The 21918-nt window shown below is 40.8% G+C and overlaps 1 protein-coding gene across 1 annotated transcript in view; it reads left to right on the top strand.

Annotated features, from left to right (window-relative positions):
- The window catches only part of LOC126471136 (uncharacterized), a 260530-nt gene that overhangs the window by 74022 nt on the left and 164590 nt on the right, over window positions 1-21918 (top strand). The window contains exon 4 of the mRNA XM_050099226.1: window positions 6245-6369. Within this exon, the coding sequence (XP_049955183.1) occupies window positions 6245-6369 (125 nt within the window). The remainder of the gene's footprint in view (window positions 1-6244; window positions 6370-21918) is intronic.

The following is a 21918-nucleotide window of genomic DNA, read 5'->3' as shown; positions in this document are numbered from 1 at the left end:
GGGATTCTCCCAGGACCTGTCAGAGAGGTGCCCTCTTGGCTGATCTTCTTAACCTCTTCTGCCTTAACACTGGAGCAACCACTTTCCTTTCCGACTCCTCACACACCTATTCCCATTTGGACCTCTCCTTGTGCACTGCCCAGCTTGCCCCTCATCTTGGATGCTCCATTCTTTCTGACACCTACTCGAGCGACCATTTCCCGTGTGCTCTCTGTTTGCTGACTCCTACCTCATCCATGTGCACGCCTAAATGGCAGCTTTCTAAGGCTGACTGGCAGCTTTACTCCTCCCTGGTGACCTTCGAAGAACGAGATTTCCCCAGTTGTGATTACCAGGTGGAATATCTCCTAAACGTTATACTTACTGCTGCAGAATGTTCCATCCCCCGCACCACTTCCACTGTCCCAGTCCCTTGGTGGACTGGACGTAGACGTGCTCTCTGCGTTTTTAACTGCCACCCTACCCAGGCAAACTGCATTAATTATAAACAGATGCGTGCAAATTGTCATTGCGTTCTTCGGGATAGCAAAAGAGCTAGCTGGATTTCATTCACTAGTTCTTTTAAGTTCCACACCTTCCTCTGTCATGTGGACCAACCTCCGACGGCTCTCTGGAACCAAGATCTATTCCACAATTTTCGGCCCGACAGTAGTTGAAGATGTCATTGTGAGCCCTATTGCTATCTCCAACACCTTTGGCCGCCATTTTGCGGAAGTTTCGAGCTCTTCACACTATCACCCTGCCTTCCTCCATTGGAAACGAGTGGAGGAGGTTTGGGTGATAACCTTCTCTTCTCCGAATCGTGAGTGTTACAATGTTACCTTTACTATGAGGGAGCTAGATCTTGCTCTCAATTCATCCCGATCCTCCCTATAATGACCTCCCTATAATGACCTGCCTCCCGCTGGGCATTTCCGGCTCCCTTTTTGTTGACGATTTTGCCATCTATTGCAGTTCTCCATGGTCATGTCTCACTGAGCGGCATCTTCAGTGCTGTCTAGACCGTCTTTACTCCTGGAGCATCGACAATGGCTTTCACTATTCCACTGACAAAACTGTCCGTATGAATTTCTGGCAGTGCAAATGATTTCTTCCATTACCTCTCCATCTTGGGCCTGTTGCCCTTCTGTTTATTGAAACTACGAAGTTCTGGGGACTCATGCTCGATAGGAAACTCTCTTGGTCCTCTCGTGTATCTTACCTGGCAGTCCTCAATGGTACTTCCTGGGGTGCCAGTCAAACCACCCTCCTCCGTTTGTACCGGTCCCTTGTCCGTTCGAAACTCGACTATGGATGCTTTGTTTATGCGTCTGCATGCCCATCCCTCTTATGCCATCCAAACAATATCCACCATCGTGGGTGGTTAGCACACTGGACTCGCATTTGGGAGGACGACGGTTCAATCCCGCGTCCGGCCATCCTGATTTAGATTTTCCGTGATTTCCCTAGATCACTCCAGGCAAATGCCGGGATGGTTCCTTTCAAAGGGCACGGCTGACTTCCTTCCCCATCCTTCCCTAATCCTAGCTTGTGCTCCGTCTCTAATGACCTCGTTGTCGACGGGACGTTAAACACCAATATCGTCCTCCTCCACCATCGTGGCATGCATTCGGCCACGGGTGCTTTTTACACTAGCTCGGTTGAGATTCTGTATGCTGAAGGTGCTGAACTACTACTGTCCTACCCTCATGATGACGTTCTCCTCAGCAGGTATGCATGCCATTTGTCTGCCATGCTTGGCCAGTCATCCTATGCTTCCTTCTTTGGTGATTCCTTTGATCATGAGTATGGGGGTGTTCCTCTTCTCTGTTACCTCCTGGAGTCCACTTTCGGCACTTGCTACGGTGGCTTAACTTCACACTGCCTGCAACTTTCCCGGTGGGTGTGAACCCGTCACCACCGTGGCTTTGTGAAGCGGACCGTGTGTTCAACTTGGCCTTCATTCGCTTCCCAAGGACACTACTCTAGCATCAGTCTATTGCCTTCAGTTTTATGACCTTCGCGTGGAACTTCGCGATAGTACCTTTGTATACACAGATGGCTCTCGGACTGACCGTGGGGTCGGGTGTGGCTTCGTCATTGGCACCTGTGTCTTTCGATATCGGCTTCCGGCACACTCCTCAGTATTTACAGTCGAGCTCTTCGCCCTGCATCAGGCCATGGAGTACATACGGTGACACAGGCTTTTCAATTGTGTCCTCTGCTCAGACTCACTCAGTGCCCTTTAAAGTCTATGTGCTCTGTACACTGCCCATCCCTTAGTGTAGTGGGTCCAGGAAAACTGTCACTTGCTCACTCTTGGTGGAGCCAGTGTCATGTTTCTGTAGGTTCCTGGTCATGTCGGTCTGCCAGGAAATGAGGCTGCTGACGCTGTTGCCAAGGCTGCAGTCCTCGTACCTCAGCCCGGGTGTACCTCTATTCCCTCTGATGATCTCTGTGTTGCCGTCTGTCAGGAGGTGGTGTCTCTTTGGCATTGCCAATGGTCCTCCCTTCATGGGAATAAACTTTGGCTTATTAAGCCTCTCCCAGTGCCTTGGACGACCTCCTCACGGCCCTCGCGCTGGAGGGAGATTATTTTAACTTGGCTGTGTATTCGGCACTGCCTTTTTTAGCGATCGCCATTTGCTAAGTGGAGCTTCCCCACCACTTTGTACATATTGCGCCCAAATTTTAACTGCCTGACACTTCCTGATGCCTGCCCCCCCCCCCCCTTTTTTTTTTTTACCATTTACGTTCCAGCTTGCGTTTGCTGTCTGATTTATCAGCCGTTTTAGTGAATGACACGTGGGCTGTCGGCCATTTAATTTTTAGTTTTGGACCTCCGTTTCTTTATGGTGTCTTTTAGTCCTTTTTCCACGTGCTTGTTTTTAGCTATCTTTTCTTCTGTCAATTGGGACTGACGTATAGTCATTTAACTCCTCTCTGTATTCATGTCCTATAGTTCTGACTTGGGCGCGTATGACCCCAGTTGTTTTTTGTGCCCTAAAACAAAATAAAACCAAAACAAAACAAACATTGAATGATTCTTTCCAGTCATTATCAGACCTGTACTTGCAGGATCTTTTTCCGGCTGCAGCGATGTCGGAGATTTGGTGTTTTACTGGATTCCTGATGCTCGTGGTACACTCGTGAAATAGTTGTATGGGAAAATCCCCATTTCATTGCAACCTCGGAGATTGTGTGTCCCATTGCTTGTGCACCAACTATAATACCACGTTCAAACTCTCTTAAATCGTGATAGCCTTCAATTGTAGCAGCAGTAACCGATCTAACAACTGCGCCAGACACTTGTTGCCTTATATAGGCGTTGCCGACTGCAGCACTGTATCCTGCCTGTTTACATATCTCTGTATTTGAACATGTGTGCCTATACTAGATTCTTTGGTGCTTCAGTGCATTTTAGTAAAAGTTTATTTAAAACAGTAGGAGATCCATAGTAACCTTTTTTTGGCCACGGTCTGAAGACATAGTGACTATCTGAGCTTCCATAACCTTGTACTCTATCCATTCTTTATTAATTCTTTAAAAATTCCTCTTGCTCTGTGAGATTTATATGTGATAACACTGACCCAACTACAGGTGCTGAACCAGCTCCACGTATGCTGTACAGTAATCCTTTCCACATATCGTGCAACATGTGATAGATTTTCCTATTATGTCCCTTTGTTTTGCTTGGTCAGCTGTTGTTGGTGGCTCTGTGACTTTCATGAACATCATTTTGTGATGGAGCTGAATCTGTTTAATTGATTATGTCACATCTAACGACCATTTTGAATCTGTGTCGTATCTCAGCATTTTTGCTGTTTTGAGACAATGCTACGTGATATGAAAACAGTAAAACCTAACTAGTCAATACTGTAGTGACTCTCCAGTCTTGTTTTCATTGGTTGGCACTGTACCATGGCTTAAACCTATCTCAACAAATTAAGTAGAACTTGTTAACTATTTTCTCAGGGGGAGGGGGGTTACATTTTTCTAGATTACATCCGATGTTCTTGACTCATCCATGACTCTAAATCTGACATGATGCCTATTTATAATTATTAATATACACATTAATCCAATTGTCCTCACTCATCCTGAAGTATATACTCCATACAGTTTGTATTTGCAATGGAAACCTTATGCCTGTCCTGACTTATCCATATCCAAAAGTTTTCCATGTCCCAGTAAGGCACCTCTCGGTACTGGCTGGCAAACTGTCCTTTGTCAATGTACCCAACAAGTTATGGAATATGACTCAGTGCACACAGTGGAGTGTCCAACTGAACTGCCCCATGTGCATGTTACATGAGTTTATGGTTTGGCCCACAGTCCCTTGCAGACCACTACAACAATATATAACCCCAAGATTATGGTAAAAGGAGGGAAAAATCAAAACTAAAGCTGTAGGGAATCTCATGAGTGAATAAAATCCAGCCTGCTACTTATATATCTTACTGTACCAGATGTTTCTTGAGCACTCTCGAATTCTCGAATTCTATCCATCCCCTTCCCCTTCAGTAAGGCGCTGCTACATAACCATGGAACTGGCAGCTGTCTTCTGAGTGTCCCACTTCATCTTCAGCAATCCTTTTGACACCAATTACAGTGGGATGCAGAAAAGGCTGGGTGTGGGTGGCAGTTCTCTGGCAAAGATAGATGCGCATACAGCAGGAGAAGATCCTAGTGAGATTACAGTAACTCCTTTATTACTTAGGTAGACAGAAGAAGCAGCAGCTAACATGTCCTGTGGGGCTAGTGGCTGGGGGTGTCGACAAGCATTGCAGTACATCGTGGTACTACTCAGAGTATAACTCAGAACCATCAACTGGAGAGTGACGGCAGGTGGCTGACAGACTCTGGTGTTGATGAGCGGTATCATAGAGGCGATGGCAGAGTGCTGGTTGCCATGGGATGGGCGGTCAGGCAGAGATCTGTGGATCCCGACCCGGTGGCAGCATAGTTACGGGTAAGATTCCAAGGCTGTGGCTGACCCAAATTGGGTGCAGCGACATTGCCCAGCTGGTCGACTGATCACTAACTGAAACTTCCTGGGAGATTAAAACTGTGTGCTGGACTGAGACTTTAATTCAGGACCTTTTCCTTTCGCAGGCAAATGCTCTACGGACTGAGCTACCCAAGCGTGATTCATGGCCTGTTCTCACAGCTTTTTATCTGCCAGTACCTCATATCCTACCTTCTGAACTTCATAGAAGCTCTCCTGCAAAACCTGCAAGACTAGCACTTCTGGAAGAAAGGATATTGTGGAGATATAGCTAAGCCACACCCTGGCATATGTTTCCAGAGTGAAATTTTCACTCTACACGGGGTATGCACTTATATAAAACTTCCTGGTAGAGCAAGTACCCACAAAAGGCAAAGATCCCAAGTTCAAGTCTCGGTCCGGCGGACAGTTTTAATCTGCCAGGAAGTTACATATCAGTGCTCACTCCAGTGCAGAGCGAAAATTTCATTCTGGAAACATCCCCCCAGGCTGTGGCTAAGCCGTGTCTCCGCAATATCCTTTCTTCCAGAAGTGCTAGGCTTGCAAGTTTCACAGGGAATCTTACGTGAAGTTTGGAAGGTAGGAGATGAGGTACTGGTGGAAGTAAAGCTGTGATGACAGGCCATGAGATGTGATTGGGTAGCTCAAACAGTAGAGAACTTGGCAGTGAAAGACAGAGGTCCTGGTTTTGAGTCTCAGTCAGGCACACAGTTTTTATCTGCCAGGGAGTTTCATATCAGCACACACCATCTGGAGAGTGAAAATTTCATTCTGAATGACAAGCTGATTTGGGTGACTTTACATGCTGGAGCTCTCTGCTGATATTGTGGTTGTAGCTGCGTAAGGATGTCACGTCAAACAATATGGAGCAGATGTAATTACTTGTTGTCCTATCTGGCAGCATGTCTGGGCTGTAGTACCTTATGGAGATGGGCTTGGCAATGGTATGTGTGATCTGATGATAGCTAGTTCAGCTTCTGCAGATTGCACAGTTCAGTGATTGGTGCTATCTGTCCCTGGTTTGACCTGATTACCATTACTGCACCATTTTTGTTTCCAAGTACTGTCATAATTTATCCCATTACACTAGGGGCTTACAGTATACTTTAGTTACATAAATCTGCGTATCGCTAGTTCAGATTTAAAGCTAACAGTGATCAAGTGATCATTTTCCATTGGATTTATTAGATTTTGAAAGTGCATGTGAATTTTTGTTCAAAACAAAATGCTTAAATGACATATTAATTTTCCTCCTAGCGTTGCTGCTATTGCAACAGAGGTGGTGCAACTGTGTATTGCTGTGGAAACACTTGTAAAAAGGTTTTCCATCTGCCTTGTGGACTTAAAGAACAATCCTTCCATGAGTTCTATGGACGTTTTCGGTAAGCAAATATTTTAAGTGTAGATTTGTGTTTGAGGTTGTGATAAGAATTTTAAATAAAATACTTGTGACCTTAGTGCATCACCATTTTGTATTCGTTTTTTTCTTCTCTGGATTATGCTAAATGTGGAAAGATTGAGCTTTACTGAAATGTATTTGTTAGGTGGTTTTTAGAACTGCATGATTTATTTATTGCACAAAAGTGAGCAATAAGAATAATACATTTTGTTCACATGCAGTCATCGTGTAGTAGTTAGCTCTTCAAGGGCTTAGGAATTTTAACTGCCCTGTCACAATACATGTATTCGCCAATGAAATTTGTCATAAGTAAGTACAATTTGAGAAGAACAATGATGTCCATACCTACAATACTACAGAAAAAAATTACCTTTATTACTCATTATTAGAGCTATCAGTGGCTTAGAAAGTAGTTAAATATGCTGTGACAAAAATTTTTGATCCTTCACCCAGTAACATAAATGAATCATTCAAATGATCCATGGAACATGTAACTAACTAGCTATATACTTATTAATAGTATGTTGTTGCTATTTGTATTGGAGTATCACACAAAAGTAATGGTATCAGAAAACAACTACCTTTGTTATACTGTCTGGAACTTTGGTTATTATGTTCTTTCCATAGTTGTTTCAAATTATATGTTATGTGCATTCAACCCAAATTTTACCATAGACGCATAGCCAGTGTCTATGTTGTGTGTGGAGTAAGCAAATGTAGATATTCTAACAAGATTTGGTCTGTGCTTGCAATTTCCCATTGGTACAAAAGTGGTTAGGTCAGTACTGACGTATCATCATGTAGGTGCCCAGCCCAACAGTACCCCTCCTCGAGAGGACTGACACTTTTTATGATGACCTAAGCTATGAAAACAGCACCCAGCATTACACAGTACCGAAAACTAACAACCATCTTACCCTTGCATGATTTGTCCCAGATAGCACGAAAACCGCTATTACTGTTACCTCCCAACCAGATTATCACAGAGTTTTTTTTTTCTCTTGGCGCTTGCCTTGGCACTTTGTTTCCCTCTGCCCTTGAAACAGCTACCCTTCATTTGCTTTTCGTCCACTATGTAGCTCCTAGATGCGACTGTATTACTGGGTAATCCTAGCCAGACGTATGGATAACATCAAGGCCCCACATCCCGTGAAGTTCTTTATCAGTAACTAACAAATACAGAGGTGACAGTAGATCTCTTGAGATCATCGCCACATCGGTGTGGGTGTGAAGGGGCTCCACCTCTTTGACGAGCTATAGATACAAAAATTAATAGGGATAATGCAAGAGTAGGTCTAATAATGAATAAGGAAATACGAATGTGTTTAAGCTACTATGAACAGCATAATGAACTCTTTTTCTTAGTTAAGGTAGCCACTAGCCAACACCCTCCTTAGTAGTACAAGTTTATATGCCAATTGGCCCTGCAGATGATGAAGAGATTGAAAGGATGTATGATGAAATAAAAGAAGCTATTCAGATAGTTAAGAGAGAGGAAAATTTACTTATGATGAGGGACTGAAATTTGGTGCTAGGAAAAGAAAGAGAAGGAAAAATAGTAGAAGAATGTGGGCTGGTGGAGAGGAATCCACATTGTAGAATTCTGCACAGTGCATATCTTAATCATTGCTAACATTTTAAGACCCATGATAGGTAGTCAAGACCTGGAGACAAGACGAGGTTTCAGACTGATCATACAGGGTGTCCCACTCAAACCTCCCTGATTTCAAAGACACAGGAAAAATGCACCACATTGTAGAGCATCTCAAAGAATTAATTTATTTATCATCAATACACCTCTACTTGTGAACCATTTGTAGCACGAAGAATATCGAGTCTATACTCAGTTTCTTGCCAAGTTCTTTGTAACATTTCCCCTGTTGTTGTTGCAATTGCATTAGTTATATGATGTCACAATGTAGGAATATTGTCCAGTTTGGTCACATACATGTGGTCCTTCACAAATCCCCACATGAAGAAATCAAGCGGCGTAATGTCGGATGAATGTAGTGGCCAGGTAATGGGTCCTCCACGCCTGATGCAATGATTGGGGAATTTCCTATCCAGGAACTTGCGAACAGCTGTTGACCAATGCGGCGGAGCTCCATCTTGTTGAAAAATGATGATGGGTTGTGAGTCTTGTATATGAGGGTACACAAACTGCTCCAACATGTCCAGATACACTGACCCATTCCCTGTTTGTTAAGCAAAGAAGAACGGCCCAACAATCCTGTCGTGCATTAGCCCGCACCAGATGTTTAGTTTAGGGCTATCACAAACATGTTCAATGACAATGTGCAGGTTTTGTGAACCCCAAATTTGAACTTTATGCCTATTAACCCTTGCTGATGAAAGGTTGCCTCATCTGAGAATAAATTCCAAGAAACTGGCATCCATATCAATACGCTGCAGCATATCCACAGCAAATTGTTGTCAGCATGGTTTGTCGTTTGGCATCAGATTTTGCATAATTTGCACTTTGTAAGCACACATACGAAGACACTTGTGAACTACATGATGCAATCTTGATCAAGGTACATCAAGTTGCCTAGATGCTTGACAAATTGACTTACGTGGGCTTCTGAGAAACATTTGTCTGATGTCCTCCACCGTCTTTTCTGAAACTCCCTAACGTGCACCGCCAGAATGTTTCAGAACACTTCCTGTTGCTAGAAACTTCCTATACCATTCCTTAATTGTTTTTACATCGGGTGGATCACATTCATACGCACGACGATAATTTCTTTGCGCAGTAATCTGCGATTTTGTTTCTGCAAACCACACTACTGCTTGTGTGTGGTGCTGTGGAGTTGCCATTTTCACTTTGTGCGACCATGCTGCACTCTGGCGACAATACTTGGCACTTATGACACGAGAATATAAATTCTTTGAGATGCTCTACAATGTGGTGCATTTTTCATTGTTGTATCTACTGTGGTTTTTCTCTCCTGGCTCCTTGAAATCAGGGAGGTTTGAGTGGGACACCCTGTATAATGGTAAGACAGAGATTTCGGAACCAGATTTTAAAGTGTACGACATTTTGAGGTGAAGATATGGACTCTGACCACATTTTATTGGTTATGAACTATAGATTAAAATTGTAGAAATTGCAGAAAAGGTAGGAAATTAAGGAGGGGGGTCCTGGACAAGACGAAACAACCAAAGGTTGTCTGAGAGTTTCAGAGGTAGCAATAGGCAACAATTTACTGACACAGGGGAAAGGAGTACAGTAGAAGATGAATGGGTAGCATTGAGAGATGAAATAGTGAAGGCAGTACAAGATAAAATAGGTAAAAAGATGAGACAAACCAGAAATCTGTGCATATCACAGAAGGTGTTGAATGTAATTGCTGAAAGGAGAAAATATCAAAATGCAACAAAGAAGCTGGCAAAAGGGAATGCAGCTGCCTAAAAACTGAGATTGACAGAAAGAGCAAAATGGCAGAAGGACAAAAGCAAGGCTGTTAGAAGCCTTTAGGAGAATTAAAGAGACCTTTGTAAATAACAAAAGAAGTTGTATGATTATCAAAATTTCAGGTGGAAAACCAGTACTAGACAAATAAGGGAAAGGTGGAAGGAGTATAGAGGGGCTAGACAAACAGGGTGTATATGCCCTAGAAAATCTGGGAAAAACCCAGGAATTTTTTCATCTGGGAGAAGTCCAGGTAAAGCCTGGGATTTTTTTTGAATTCCAGGTATTTTTCATTGTTTTAGTTTTCAGATAAATTTTTGTAGTTTTGACTGGTAAGAACTGATACTGTAACAGCTACTGCTGAATAATACTACAGCAATAAAACATAAACAGGAGAATAACGCCAAAATAAAATTTAGTTTCAAAGTGCGCCATTTACAACAGCAAGACATATTACACACAAAAGCGTCTGCTGATTGCAAAATATGTCAAAGACTATGCAGTACTTAATAACGACGAACTGCTTTTCATGAGTCTTTCTCGTATGCCTCATTTTGGTGAACGTGATGTCACAAATGTTTAGATTTCTAATAGGTCACGAGAAAGTATTGCAAATGATGGTTTCAGAAGTGTTAATTTCAAAGTAAATTTCGTTTTCACAAGGTAAATTGTTATGTGTGAGAACGTATAATGAGCTTTGTAAGTGACAGAGTGTTAGACTCTCATTCAAAACTGAACACTGAGGACCAGCCACTTAGAAAAATTTCAGGCTCGGAAGCTATTTATCCCATTATTTAAAATTTTACTGGCACCATTCGTGCTTGATATACCTTAAAAAGTTAACACACACAAAAAAATACAAATTGTGAAGGCTAGTTTTTCATATTTATTTTAGTTCCTTCATAGATTACAAATTATGCAATAACGATGACAAAAAGCATCTTTCAGAAAAAAAAGTGTGATGTGACTTCTTGAACAATTTCACGTGTTACTGGTTTTACTATGGGGCTTGACAGAATGTGTATCTGTAACCCACGAAAAGTCCGGTGCACAGGAGTGAAACTTATAATCAAGCTGCTGCTGCTGCTGTTTAAGCTGGTGCTCTTATGATCCTGCCTAGCCACACCCTTGGAAAAACAGCGAATATTTTTTGACCATCAATTTTATTTGAGAAAACTTAGCTTTTCGTGTGGTTATACTTTATATTAATTTAAGCCATAAACCTTTTCTAATAGTGTGTCTGCGCTGCTTAACAGTTTTGGTTGACTACATCACACTTCCTATGCTGTGGATATCTGCTGTCATTGGCTGGCAAGATCACGTGACATGAGCTATGATTGGCTGACAAAAGCACATCACAATCTCAGTTCCAGTGCTTTGGAAGCTACCATGGTGTAATTGGTGGAATTCATGTTTATAATTTCGTAATACGAAAATGTGCAGTGCACTTGTTACTGTGCATCAAAGATCTTTTCAAAATGCATTGCGTTTTCTGGGTTCTTTTCCTAAAGTGCTGGAAAGTTCTGTCTCAGTTTATAAATCCTTCACTACTCAAAGGATTGACAAGTTTACAGCTCCGAGGGAAAGTATATTGTCACTTCACAAGGAAAAAGTTTATTTTCACCCGAGAAAGCGTATTCTTTACTGGGAAATACGAGAATTATTTTTCCCCTCTTGTGTGCGTATACGCTCTGTACAAAGGAAATGAACTTGAAGGCAATATTATTGAAAGAGAGAAGGAAGTAGGTGAAGATGAGATGGGAGCTCTGATTCTGTCAGAAGAATTAGAGCACTGAAGGACCTAAGTCAAAACAACACTCCTGGGGTAGGTGACATTCCCTCAAAGCTACTGATATCCTTGGGAGAGCCAGCCATGATAAAACTACTCATCTCATGTGCTAGATGTATGAGATAGGAAATACCTTCAGCCTTCAAGAAGAATGTAATAATTCCAATTATAAAGAAAGCCAATGCTGACAGGTGTGCTAATACCAAACTATCCATTTAATAAGTTGTACAATACCCAAACAAATTATTTATGGAAAACTGGAAAAACAGGTAGAAGACAACCTTGGGGAAGATCAGTTTGGTTTCCAGAGAAATGTATCAACATGTAAAAAAGGCAATACTGACCCTACGACCTACCTTAGAAGATAAGTTAAAGAAAGGCGAACCTACGTTTATAGAATTTATAGACTTAGAGAAAGCTTTTGACAATGATGCCTGGAATACACCCTTTGAAATTCTGAAGGTAGCAGGTGTAAAATGCAGGGAGCAGAAGGTTATTAACAATTTGTACAGAAAACAGATGGCAGAGTTGAGGGGCATGAAAGGGAAGCAGTGGTTCAGAAACGGATGAGACAGGGTTATAACTAATCTCCATGGTATTCAATCTGTACAATGAGCAAGCTGCGAAGGAAAGAAGGAGAAATGGAAAGAAGGAATTAAAGGTCAGAGAGAAGAAATAAAAAGTTTGAAGTTTGCTAATGACATTGCAATTCAATCAGCGATGGCAAAGGACATGGAAGAGCAGTTGAACAGAATGGACAGTATATTAAAAGAAGGATGTAAGATGAACATCAACTGCCATGTCCCGGCACAGGTCCTGGATACCAATATAGAGTTGGTCGAGCCTGCGTGGCGCAATTGGGACATTGACGGCTTTTATGGGTTTGTGGTTCCCTTTAACTGGCCTTAATTACAGAGGTGAGAGGGAGTAGAATCTCCTGGACTGTCTAAGGGCGTGTAGGAGGTGTAGATACGTTAGACAATACTTTCAATAGGTAGCGGGTACAAGGGGGGAATTGGCAGCACTGAACTGTCAAAACAGTAAGGTGAGATTTCTCCTTTAACACAATTTATTGAACTAATATCACAAAGGACATGTGAGGTGTCAGACCCTTCCCCTTACTCTGTACACTTCTATAGATTCAGCCAGAATCTCCACTTCTCACTCTATGTCGGAAACGACTACTCACGAAAACTACCACCTTTGAATTCACTCTTCGTTTAAATAATGGACCCTTGTCCTATCTCACAGGAGACAGTGGCTTGTTACTTCTATTGCTGAAACTTAACTGTAGAGGCTACTTGAGACAGAGACAAACTGTCCCTGTTCAAAATTATTCCAATGCAAAACTTCTACTTAACTGACAGTTGTAGTTGCGTCCACCAGAGCATCACCGTCTTCTCGTAGTTGCAGTTCCTATAGACTCATCAGTAGTGGTTGCTACCTTCTCGATGCTGCCGGGCCTCGTTTGCTTGTGTCCTCTTCAGCTTCTGCGACGACTCTGCTTCTTGCTGCTCGTGGATGCCCTTAAATACCCATTTTGAAGGTCTGCCCTGCTCGGATGCAGCCCTCGCATCCGCTTTCTCTAACTTATTTTTTGGTCTTCCCGGACATTTCGTCGCTGTGGACCTATATTCGTTTCGATATGTCCGGCAGAGTCCAGGGGCAGAAAGTTCCTTCTCGCCCTCCAAGGTCCGAGAGACGCGCTGTTCGTGTCCTCGACGTGTTTACTAGCTCAGGCTATTTGTAGTGTGTGACACTTTCCCTTCTGTGTCTGTGGAACTTCGGGTTTCACTGTGCGGCGTCCACGTAAGAAATACTGGCTGAACCTTTACATTATGAATAGCTATGTCATTTTGTTAATTAAATCCTCTGGGGACCTGACACAACAAAGTCAAAACAAGTGTAATAGAATATAGTTTAATTGAATCAGGTGTTGCTGAGGGTATTAGATTTGCAATTAGTCGTTAAAAGTAGTAGATGAGTTTAGTTATGTGAGCAGTAAAATAACTGATGATGGCCAAAGTAGGGAGGATATAAAATTTAGACTGGCAGTGGCAAGAAACGTGTTTCTGAAAAAGAGAAATTTGTTAACATCAAACAGAAATTCATGTTAGGCAATCTTTTCGGAAGATGAAACTTCATGGCAGATTAAAACTGTGTTCCGGACTGAGACTTGAACTCGGGACCTTTGCTTTTCGCGGGCAAGTGTTCTACCAACTTAGATATCCAAGCACGACTCATGCCCTGTCCTCACAGCTCCACTTCTGCCAGTATCTCATCTCCTACCTTCCAAACTTTACAGAAGCTCTCCCGCAAACCTTGCAGAACTAGCACTCCTGAAAGAAAGGATATTGCAGAGACATGGCTTAGCCACATCCTGGGGTATGTTTCCAGAATGAGATTTTCACTCTGCAGTGGGGTGTGTGCTGATATGAAACTTCGTGGCAGATTTAAACTGTGTGCCGGATCGAGACTCGAACTCGGGACCTTTGACTTTCGCGGGCAAGTGCTCTACCAACTGAGCTACCAAGCATGACTCGCACCCCGTCCTCACAGTTTTAATCTGCCAGGAAATTTCATCTCAGCACACATTACGCTGCAGAGTGAAAATCTCATTCTTTTCGGAAGATATTTGTCTGGAGTGTAGCCTTGTATGGACGTGAAATGTGGAGGATAAATAGTTCAGACAAGAAGAGAATAGAAACCCTTGAAATGTGGTGCTACAGAAGAGTGCTGAAAATTAAATGGGTAAATGCATAAATTCTAAATAAAATTGGGGAGAAAACATATTTGTAGCATAACTTGATTAAAAGAAGGGATCACTTGAAAGGACACAATCTGAAACATCAAGGAAGCACCCATTTGGTACTGGAGGGAAGTGTGGAGAGTATAAATTATAGAGGGAGACCCAGAGATGTAGACAGATTCAGCTGGATGTAGGTTGAAGTGGTTATTCAGATGTAGGTTGCAGTAGTTATTCGGAACCGAGGCTTTTACAGGGGAGAGTAGTGTGGAGAACAGCATCAAACAAGTCTTTGGACTGAACACCACAACAACAATTACAGCAACAAATATGTTAACTGGGTCAAAGGATCGAATGGGGAGACTGCATACACAGTAATGAAATTGAGAATAGATAGTGAAATGGGAAAGATGGCTGCTTAACCCTCGAGCAGGCGTGCAGATTTTCGTAACACGAGCAGGCACGCGGTGCACTTTGTACACATGTAGTCAAAACCTGTCGTAATGGTACCAAGGGAAACATATATGAGCTAAATCACAGTTTAATTTTAGTTGATTTAAACAACAATACAAGAAACATATATTACTCTGCTAATTAACTATTTGATTAAACAAATAAGAAACTTTCATATTATTCTATTGCCACAGTTGACATATCACTCTACTCCAACACTTTTTTAAGCACATACAGAACAAAAACATTCTTTCATTGTAATATAAAAGGACAAAGGCTTTATATATTGAAGAAATATCACTTATCACAAAGTTCCTTCTATCTACACAGTTAATTGTTTTGCACATTTTCAGAAAATGCTTTATACTTCTCACATGTATGCACTGTTTTTACATGTCCTTTGCAAACAAAGCTATGGCATAGTTCCATCTTATGGTAGTAGATGTGTTTCTTGCTCGTCCACATGTTACACGCTGACCTCGCCGGCCGGAGTGGCCGTGCGGTTCTAGGCGCTTCAGTCTGGAGCCGAGCAACCGCTACGGTCGCAGGTTTGAATCCTGCCTCGGGCATGGATGTGTGTGATGTTCTTAGGTTAGTTAGGTTTGAGTAGTTCTAAGTTCTAGGGGACTGATGACCACAGCAGTTAAGTCCCATAGTGCTCAGAGCCATTTGAACACCGACCTCTTTTTCTTTGTGGTAGGCTCCTCAGTTCTTTCAACACATTAATCTTTGTATTTCACGAGGCAAGTTGCACTGTCGGCAGGAAATGGAGGAATATTAGCTCTTTCCACTAGTTGAGGCTTCATAAGAGAAAGTGCTAAATCTTTCAATTAAATGCTTCTCTTCTTTTTTGGATTTGCCTCATTTGTATGAAAAATTATTTGAGCATTGATTCCTGCTATATCCATTAGAGCATAGAGTACAACCAATGGCCATCTTCTTGTCATCTGTGAGACAGAATATGCACCTCCCAGTTGATCGACTGTGTTGACTCCTCCCTTTGTTATATTATAATCCATAACTGTCTCTGGTTTACCTGTAACTGTGTCAACGGTTCCAAAATCATTCGTGGTTGAAAGTAATTCAACTGCCTTGTTTTGTTTCAGCACAAACAAAACTAGCTTCTTATCATTCTGAAAACCAAATAAAGAGGGGTGGATAGCTCTACATTTCCCACCTAAAAATTCTTGTGGGATCTTGCGTTTGTTTTTTCTCAACGTGCTGATGCATGTTAGTCGCTTTTTCAAAAGGGAGTTGGCTAAGGAATAGCTAGTGAACCAATAGTCCACTGTAACGTTTCTTCCTGAGCCCTCAGTGTGAGTAACTAGCCTTCCTACAATATCACAGGGAGAATTAGAAACATTATATGGTCCTTTAGGTTGTTAGTCACAATATACTTCTTTATTACTAGTTACGAATGTTTTAGCATCTGCTGAAACAAAAATTGAATGTATATGTTTGTGTGTTTTATGATTTCATCAATCTTTTCCAGGCTAAGTATTGTCCATAAAGCCTCTGTTTCACTTGTGACCTCTCTGGCAACAGGTGTAGGCCCAGGGAATCTTTCACAATATTCTTTCTTTTTGTTTTCGAAGTCACATTATGACATATTTTATTCCATTTATACATTTTGTCCCTCCAATAAAAAGACCATCAGTGGAGAGCAACTCTTCACGGTCATCATCTGAATTGTGGACTCAATCAGAATCAGAATCATGGTCACTTTGTGTGATAAATGCCTCTTCTTCTTAAGAGTCGTCATCGTTTTCGTTGTCTGGTACAGAGGTGAACTCTGGGTCCTCGTTGAGTAACCAATCGATCTCGATGTCTGTCAGCTTTGATATCGCTCTGCACAGTGATTCACTCGCTTGTTACATGTTTTGATTCAATTAAAAAGAAACAAAATAAAAGTGAAAGGAAAATTACTTACTTGACCGGGCGCATGGCGCACTTTGTACACTAAGATGACACACTCTCAGTTGATTTTAAATTACTGTAGCTCACGTGAACCTATGACAGCACAACTTCTCACTGGGCCATCTGAAACAATAATGCAGGAATAGGTAGGGGCTTGCTATTGTAAAACAAAAATGGAACCGTGCACGGCAATGCTATTTGCAGTTGGCGCACTTTATACGCAGGGGCGCTCGCTCGAGGGTTAAATATTTGTAAGCTACAATTGACTATAAATATTTTTCCTGGTTTTCTCTTCTAACATACTGTATGTTTCTGGTCAACTCACCCATCTCAACTAAGTTTCTGCCTCATTAATCTCCCAGCTACTTCATTGGGTACCAATAGGGTTGTGGAATGCAGTCACTCATTCAATACTTTCTTGATTTTTCATTTTGAGTTCTGTACACATTTCAGTACTGGTTCTGCCCACTTAGTGTGTCATTCTCAGTAATAAGTTCATGTCAGTAACAATAATTCTCTTGACACCGTCTTTCTTCTGGGCTTGCTGGAGGATGATGATTGGATACTGATGTGTGTTTTGCTCCTTCCCGTGCTAGAAATTCATTTTAGGCTATTGGCACATATTGTTTATCATTAACTGACAAGAGCCACTTTTGTTCAGCGATGTAGTAAAATAATGGCCTCTCAGACATCTGATCACTGTTTAAATAGCGGCACACCTTATTGGGTACAACTTGGCCAATCAGGACCAATATTTTAATGTTACAAATACTTGAGCTACACCTTGTCATGAGGCAGTGGAGTGAAAAAAATCCACAGCCACTAATCCCATATACCTTACATGTTATAAGATTCAGTTCAGTGGAACTGGGTTAACTTTCAGTTTATGACATACACTGCACATATGCAGAGTTCTTTTGAAATGGCGACTCACATTCTTGAAATAATAATACTTACTTACATATACAAAGCATTTTTTATTTGCGTAAAGCAGTTTGGGCTGCTGCCAAGATAGGGTACTGCCCTCCTCCTCCTCCCCCTCCCTATCCATTAACGGATGTTGGTGACCACAAGATGCATCTTTATTCTCTGTACCGTATTTATGCAATTATAAGATAAAGTTTTTTTCCCAAATTCATCTTTCAAAAAGTACAGGATCATCTTATATTTGCAGGTTAAACAGTTGCTGCTGAAGTTAACTTTTTTTCATTGTTTAATAGAGTATATAGTGGTCATCTTAAATTTACATCCAAAGCTTTGGCTGTTGTGGTCATGTGTAGATTTATTTTGCAGAATTTAGAAGTGAAGGGTTTGGCGAATGATACGTTCGAACAGGCTCAATTTCCCGATACGCCAAAGCGGTCAATGTAGTATCGATGTTGCTAGAACAATCATGTGACATGTGACTTACGTGATGCTAGTTGAAGGGATACACAAGAAACTATGATCTAGCCAGTACAACAATTGACTGGTCTGCTTGAAATTTGACAATTTTGTGAAACACAAGAGGAAATAGCATTAAGTTCTATTATCTTGCAAACTTTTGTTGTATTTCAACAGGTTTGCTATAAAAGTTCTCATACTTGATTGGATACTGTGTACATACATTAATGCTGCTTTTTAAATGAAGGTAACATTCAAACCCAAAAATGTTGTCATTCAAAAAACATTGTTTGAGTCTGAACCAGATTAGTAGTTTATTTGATTGTGAGAGACTGTAATGATTTACTACATAGGTTGAAAATGAGAAATTCAATCGTGTTGACGTATCAGAATACTGAGTATAAATGTTACCAGCATGTAATCAGCTTGCCGGCCGAAGTGGCCGTGCGGTGAAAGGCGCTGCAGTCTGGAACCGCAAGACCGCTACGGTCGCAGGTTCGAATCCTGCCTCGGGCATGGATGTTTGTGATGTCCTTAGGTTAGTTAGGTTTAACTAGTTCTAAGTTCTAGGGGACTAATGACCTCAGCAGTTGAGTCCCATAGTGCTCAGAGCCATTTGAACCATTTTTTTGTAATCAGCTTTATAACATGAAGGTGACATTGAGGTGAAACAAGAACAGAAATTAGTCCAGAATGAAATGTCTAACAAATGAAATAAATGATATTAAACTTTAGTTATTGTCGAGAGAATAAATTACAGGGGCAAGACCTGTTGTGGAGATACTACCAGCATATGTCAGTGGGTGATGGGACGAGTGAAGTTCGGGAATTGGACTGAATCTGGATTTATTTATGTATTAGTTGCTGTTGTTACACATTACTTGGACACTAGAAGATATTGCAGTCCGTATTTCACAGTTGCTCAAGCACAGCACTACAGGAGGTTTGGAGGGGGAACAGTGATACCAGCTTGGCTGAGATCTAGGATGAGTTTGGGGAGGGGAGTAGTGTGCGGGCAACAAATTGTCACGTTGCCAACCTTGGAAATACATACCATGTACTTTGACCTTTTGGGAACATCTACCACATTTAAACTGCAGTTTGCTTGAATGAATTTGTAGTTAGAATTTAATTGACTTAAAAGTTTGACAAACTGAGCAATAGTATTCATTTCCGCAAGAGATGGTGAAAGTCTAGATAGGGGCCAGTGGCGTATGTACTTGTTTCGTGCCACAATGTTGTCAACTCTGACAGCCAAATGTTTGTTATGATGAAGATACAAAATTTCACAGCTGTGCTAATAAGTTATTGATGATTAAAAGTAGTGATATCACAGATGACAGGATTAGTAAGCAAAAAATGTAGAAAAGAAAACAGTCCACAACTTAATGTAAGCTATTTCTTTTTGTTTATTTTATTTCTCCTTGTATTATCAAAATGTAGACACTCAATAAATAGCATACATTTAGAATAGGTGTAATGTTAACTTTCTAGGCAGATACCTTATGTCAATGAAACAGTTTGTAATTTTGATTAGTCAGAATATGCTGAAAATAAATTTTTCTCAAGAACACTCCTGAACAAAAGGGGGTCATCTTATAATGAAGGTTGTCTTATAGTCGAGTAGTGGTTAGTGGTTGAACTCCACTTGGAAATACTGTCCAGTGCTTTGTTATCTAGCCAAGAAATTCTTCTTCACCCTTTTCTTCTTTCACCTTTGATCTTCCCTTCTGTTATCAACTGCAGAAGTATGTATTTGGTATTCTGTAAGCTACATCATAGGTATGCAGTTTCTCTTCTTTTAAACCTTGTTAGCATTTCTCAGTGTATGTTTATTCCTTGCTCTTCTTCAGTGTTAGATATTCTTGCTGCCCATGTCATTTTAAGCATTCTGCAGTAGATCCACATTTCAGAGGCCTCAATGTTCTTTGCTGTTGGCATATTTTGTGACCATCCTTCAGAACCATATAGAAGGATAGGCCAGATGTAGCATATTAACAAATTGAACACTTAAGATTTAGGTCTAGGTCTGTACGTGTGAGAATTCTCTTGAATTTTATGAAAAACATGCTGGTGTTCTTTATGCAACATTTGATATATGATCTGTCTTCACAGAGCCATGCGCAAATATACTGAAACTTGTCTACTCTTTGTATTAAGAATCTGTTGAATCAAGATCTGGATCTGTAAAGGAATTGAGCTTTTCCGTGACAATCACAAAATGTGTCATTTTGCTGCTGATATTCAGACCTATATTACTACTGTAATCTCCTCCTTCGAAGACGAGTTGTCAAGGATCAGCAGCAGTCATTACTGTATCGTCAGCATAGTGGATGTTGTTGATGAAGACTGCATTGATCTTTATCTGTTTCTATATCATAAAGTGCTTCCTGAAAGATACTGTCTGAGTACAAATTCTGTAACAGGGGCAAGATAAACTCATCCTTGTTAAACTTCTCTGCAGATATTACCCAAGTGGATGACCTCATTATCAAACTTAACCTGTGCTGTCTGGTTGTAGTATAAATAAGGATAGGGTACAAATTCACAAAAAAGTGGAGCGTGATTTTTGACCATTAATTCACACAAAATCCTTCGTGACTTCTGATTGTGATGAGAAACTAGCTCCATATCTTCTCAGAAAACCAACAAGTTGTGATTGCTTCTACTTATTCAATGTTGTTTTATCATCAGTTATGGTAGAGAATTCATCCTCTGCTGTAGTGTACCCCTTATCATCCTATTTCTACTATCTTCAATCTTCTGTATCAGTTAACATTAAAGATACATCAGCCATGAAACTTCCTTTGATTTCCTCTAAAATTGAATGAGATAAGGATTCCTCACTTTCTGTTAAGCTTAATTCCTTACATTCTTCTTTATATATGAAACTCAAAACTCTTCTGCTAAAATCAATTGTGGCTAATAAGTCTTCATGTAACCAACACCTGGAATTAAAGGTGTATTTATAAAGCACATTTTAAAACTAACAAACATTTCTTCTGCTATTAGTTTTCCACTAATATCAGTGATCTCAAATATTTTGACACCAGAAACTGGTGAAGTAAGGAAACTACTTACATGTACTTCATCCTCAAAATAACTCATATTTATAATATGTGCATTACTGTGAGAATCAAGTGCAATATTAATCCTTTTTTATCCTATGTGCCCAACAGTGATTGATTTACACGGTTATGTATTTTCACTCTTTGGTTTCTCCAACATCTCATTTCACAATTTTTGCCCATCTTGGAATCTAATTAATCTAGGCATACCTCTTGCTCCTTAATACTGTATGTATAGTTTGACCATTACTGTACCGTATTGTCATATAATTATTCCTACTATTCTTAAGACAATCTTGTGAATTCTGATTGAGTCTTGTTGTTCGAATTCCTATTCTGCCGTGGATGGGAATACTCTCCTGAATTTCCTTTCCCTTTCACTGGTGTTTTATTTTCACTTGCTAATTGAACATCATTTAATCTGCGCTGCTGTCCTGTGACTCTGAGGAAACTACGAAACTCGCAATAAAATGGAATCGGTAGTAGTAGTAGTAGTAGTAGTAGTAGTAGTAATGTATTTTGGATCTGTAGATGAATGTGTTAGGCCCACTCCCTCCTCCCCATCTATTATAGGAGGTATGCTCTTACACATTGATTTTATAATTTCATTTTCAGACACAATGGAAGCTTTGTTTTGAAAAAATTATTTGGTTTATAAAATTTATTTTAGGCCATGTTTTCTCTCCTGTTTGTTATATTTGCTGTCCACCCAGACATTGTCTTCGACTGCACGAAATATGAGGGCTATCCACAAAGTACATTAC

Source organism: Schistocerca serialis, chromosome 3 (assembly GCF_023864345.2).
Source record: "Schistocerca serialis cubense isolate TAMUIC-IGC-003099 chromosome 3, iqSchSeri2.2, whole genome shotgun sequence".
In the NCBI taxonomy this organism is placed as follows: domain Eukaryota; kingdom Metazoa; phylum Arthropoda; class Insecta; order Orthoptera; family Acrididae; genus Schistocerca; species Schistocerca serialis.
Note: the sequence above shows the minus strand (reverse complement) of the source record. Positions and strands in the feature narration are given on the sequence as shown.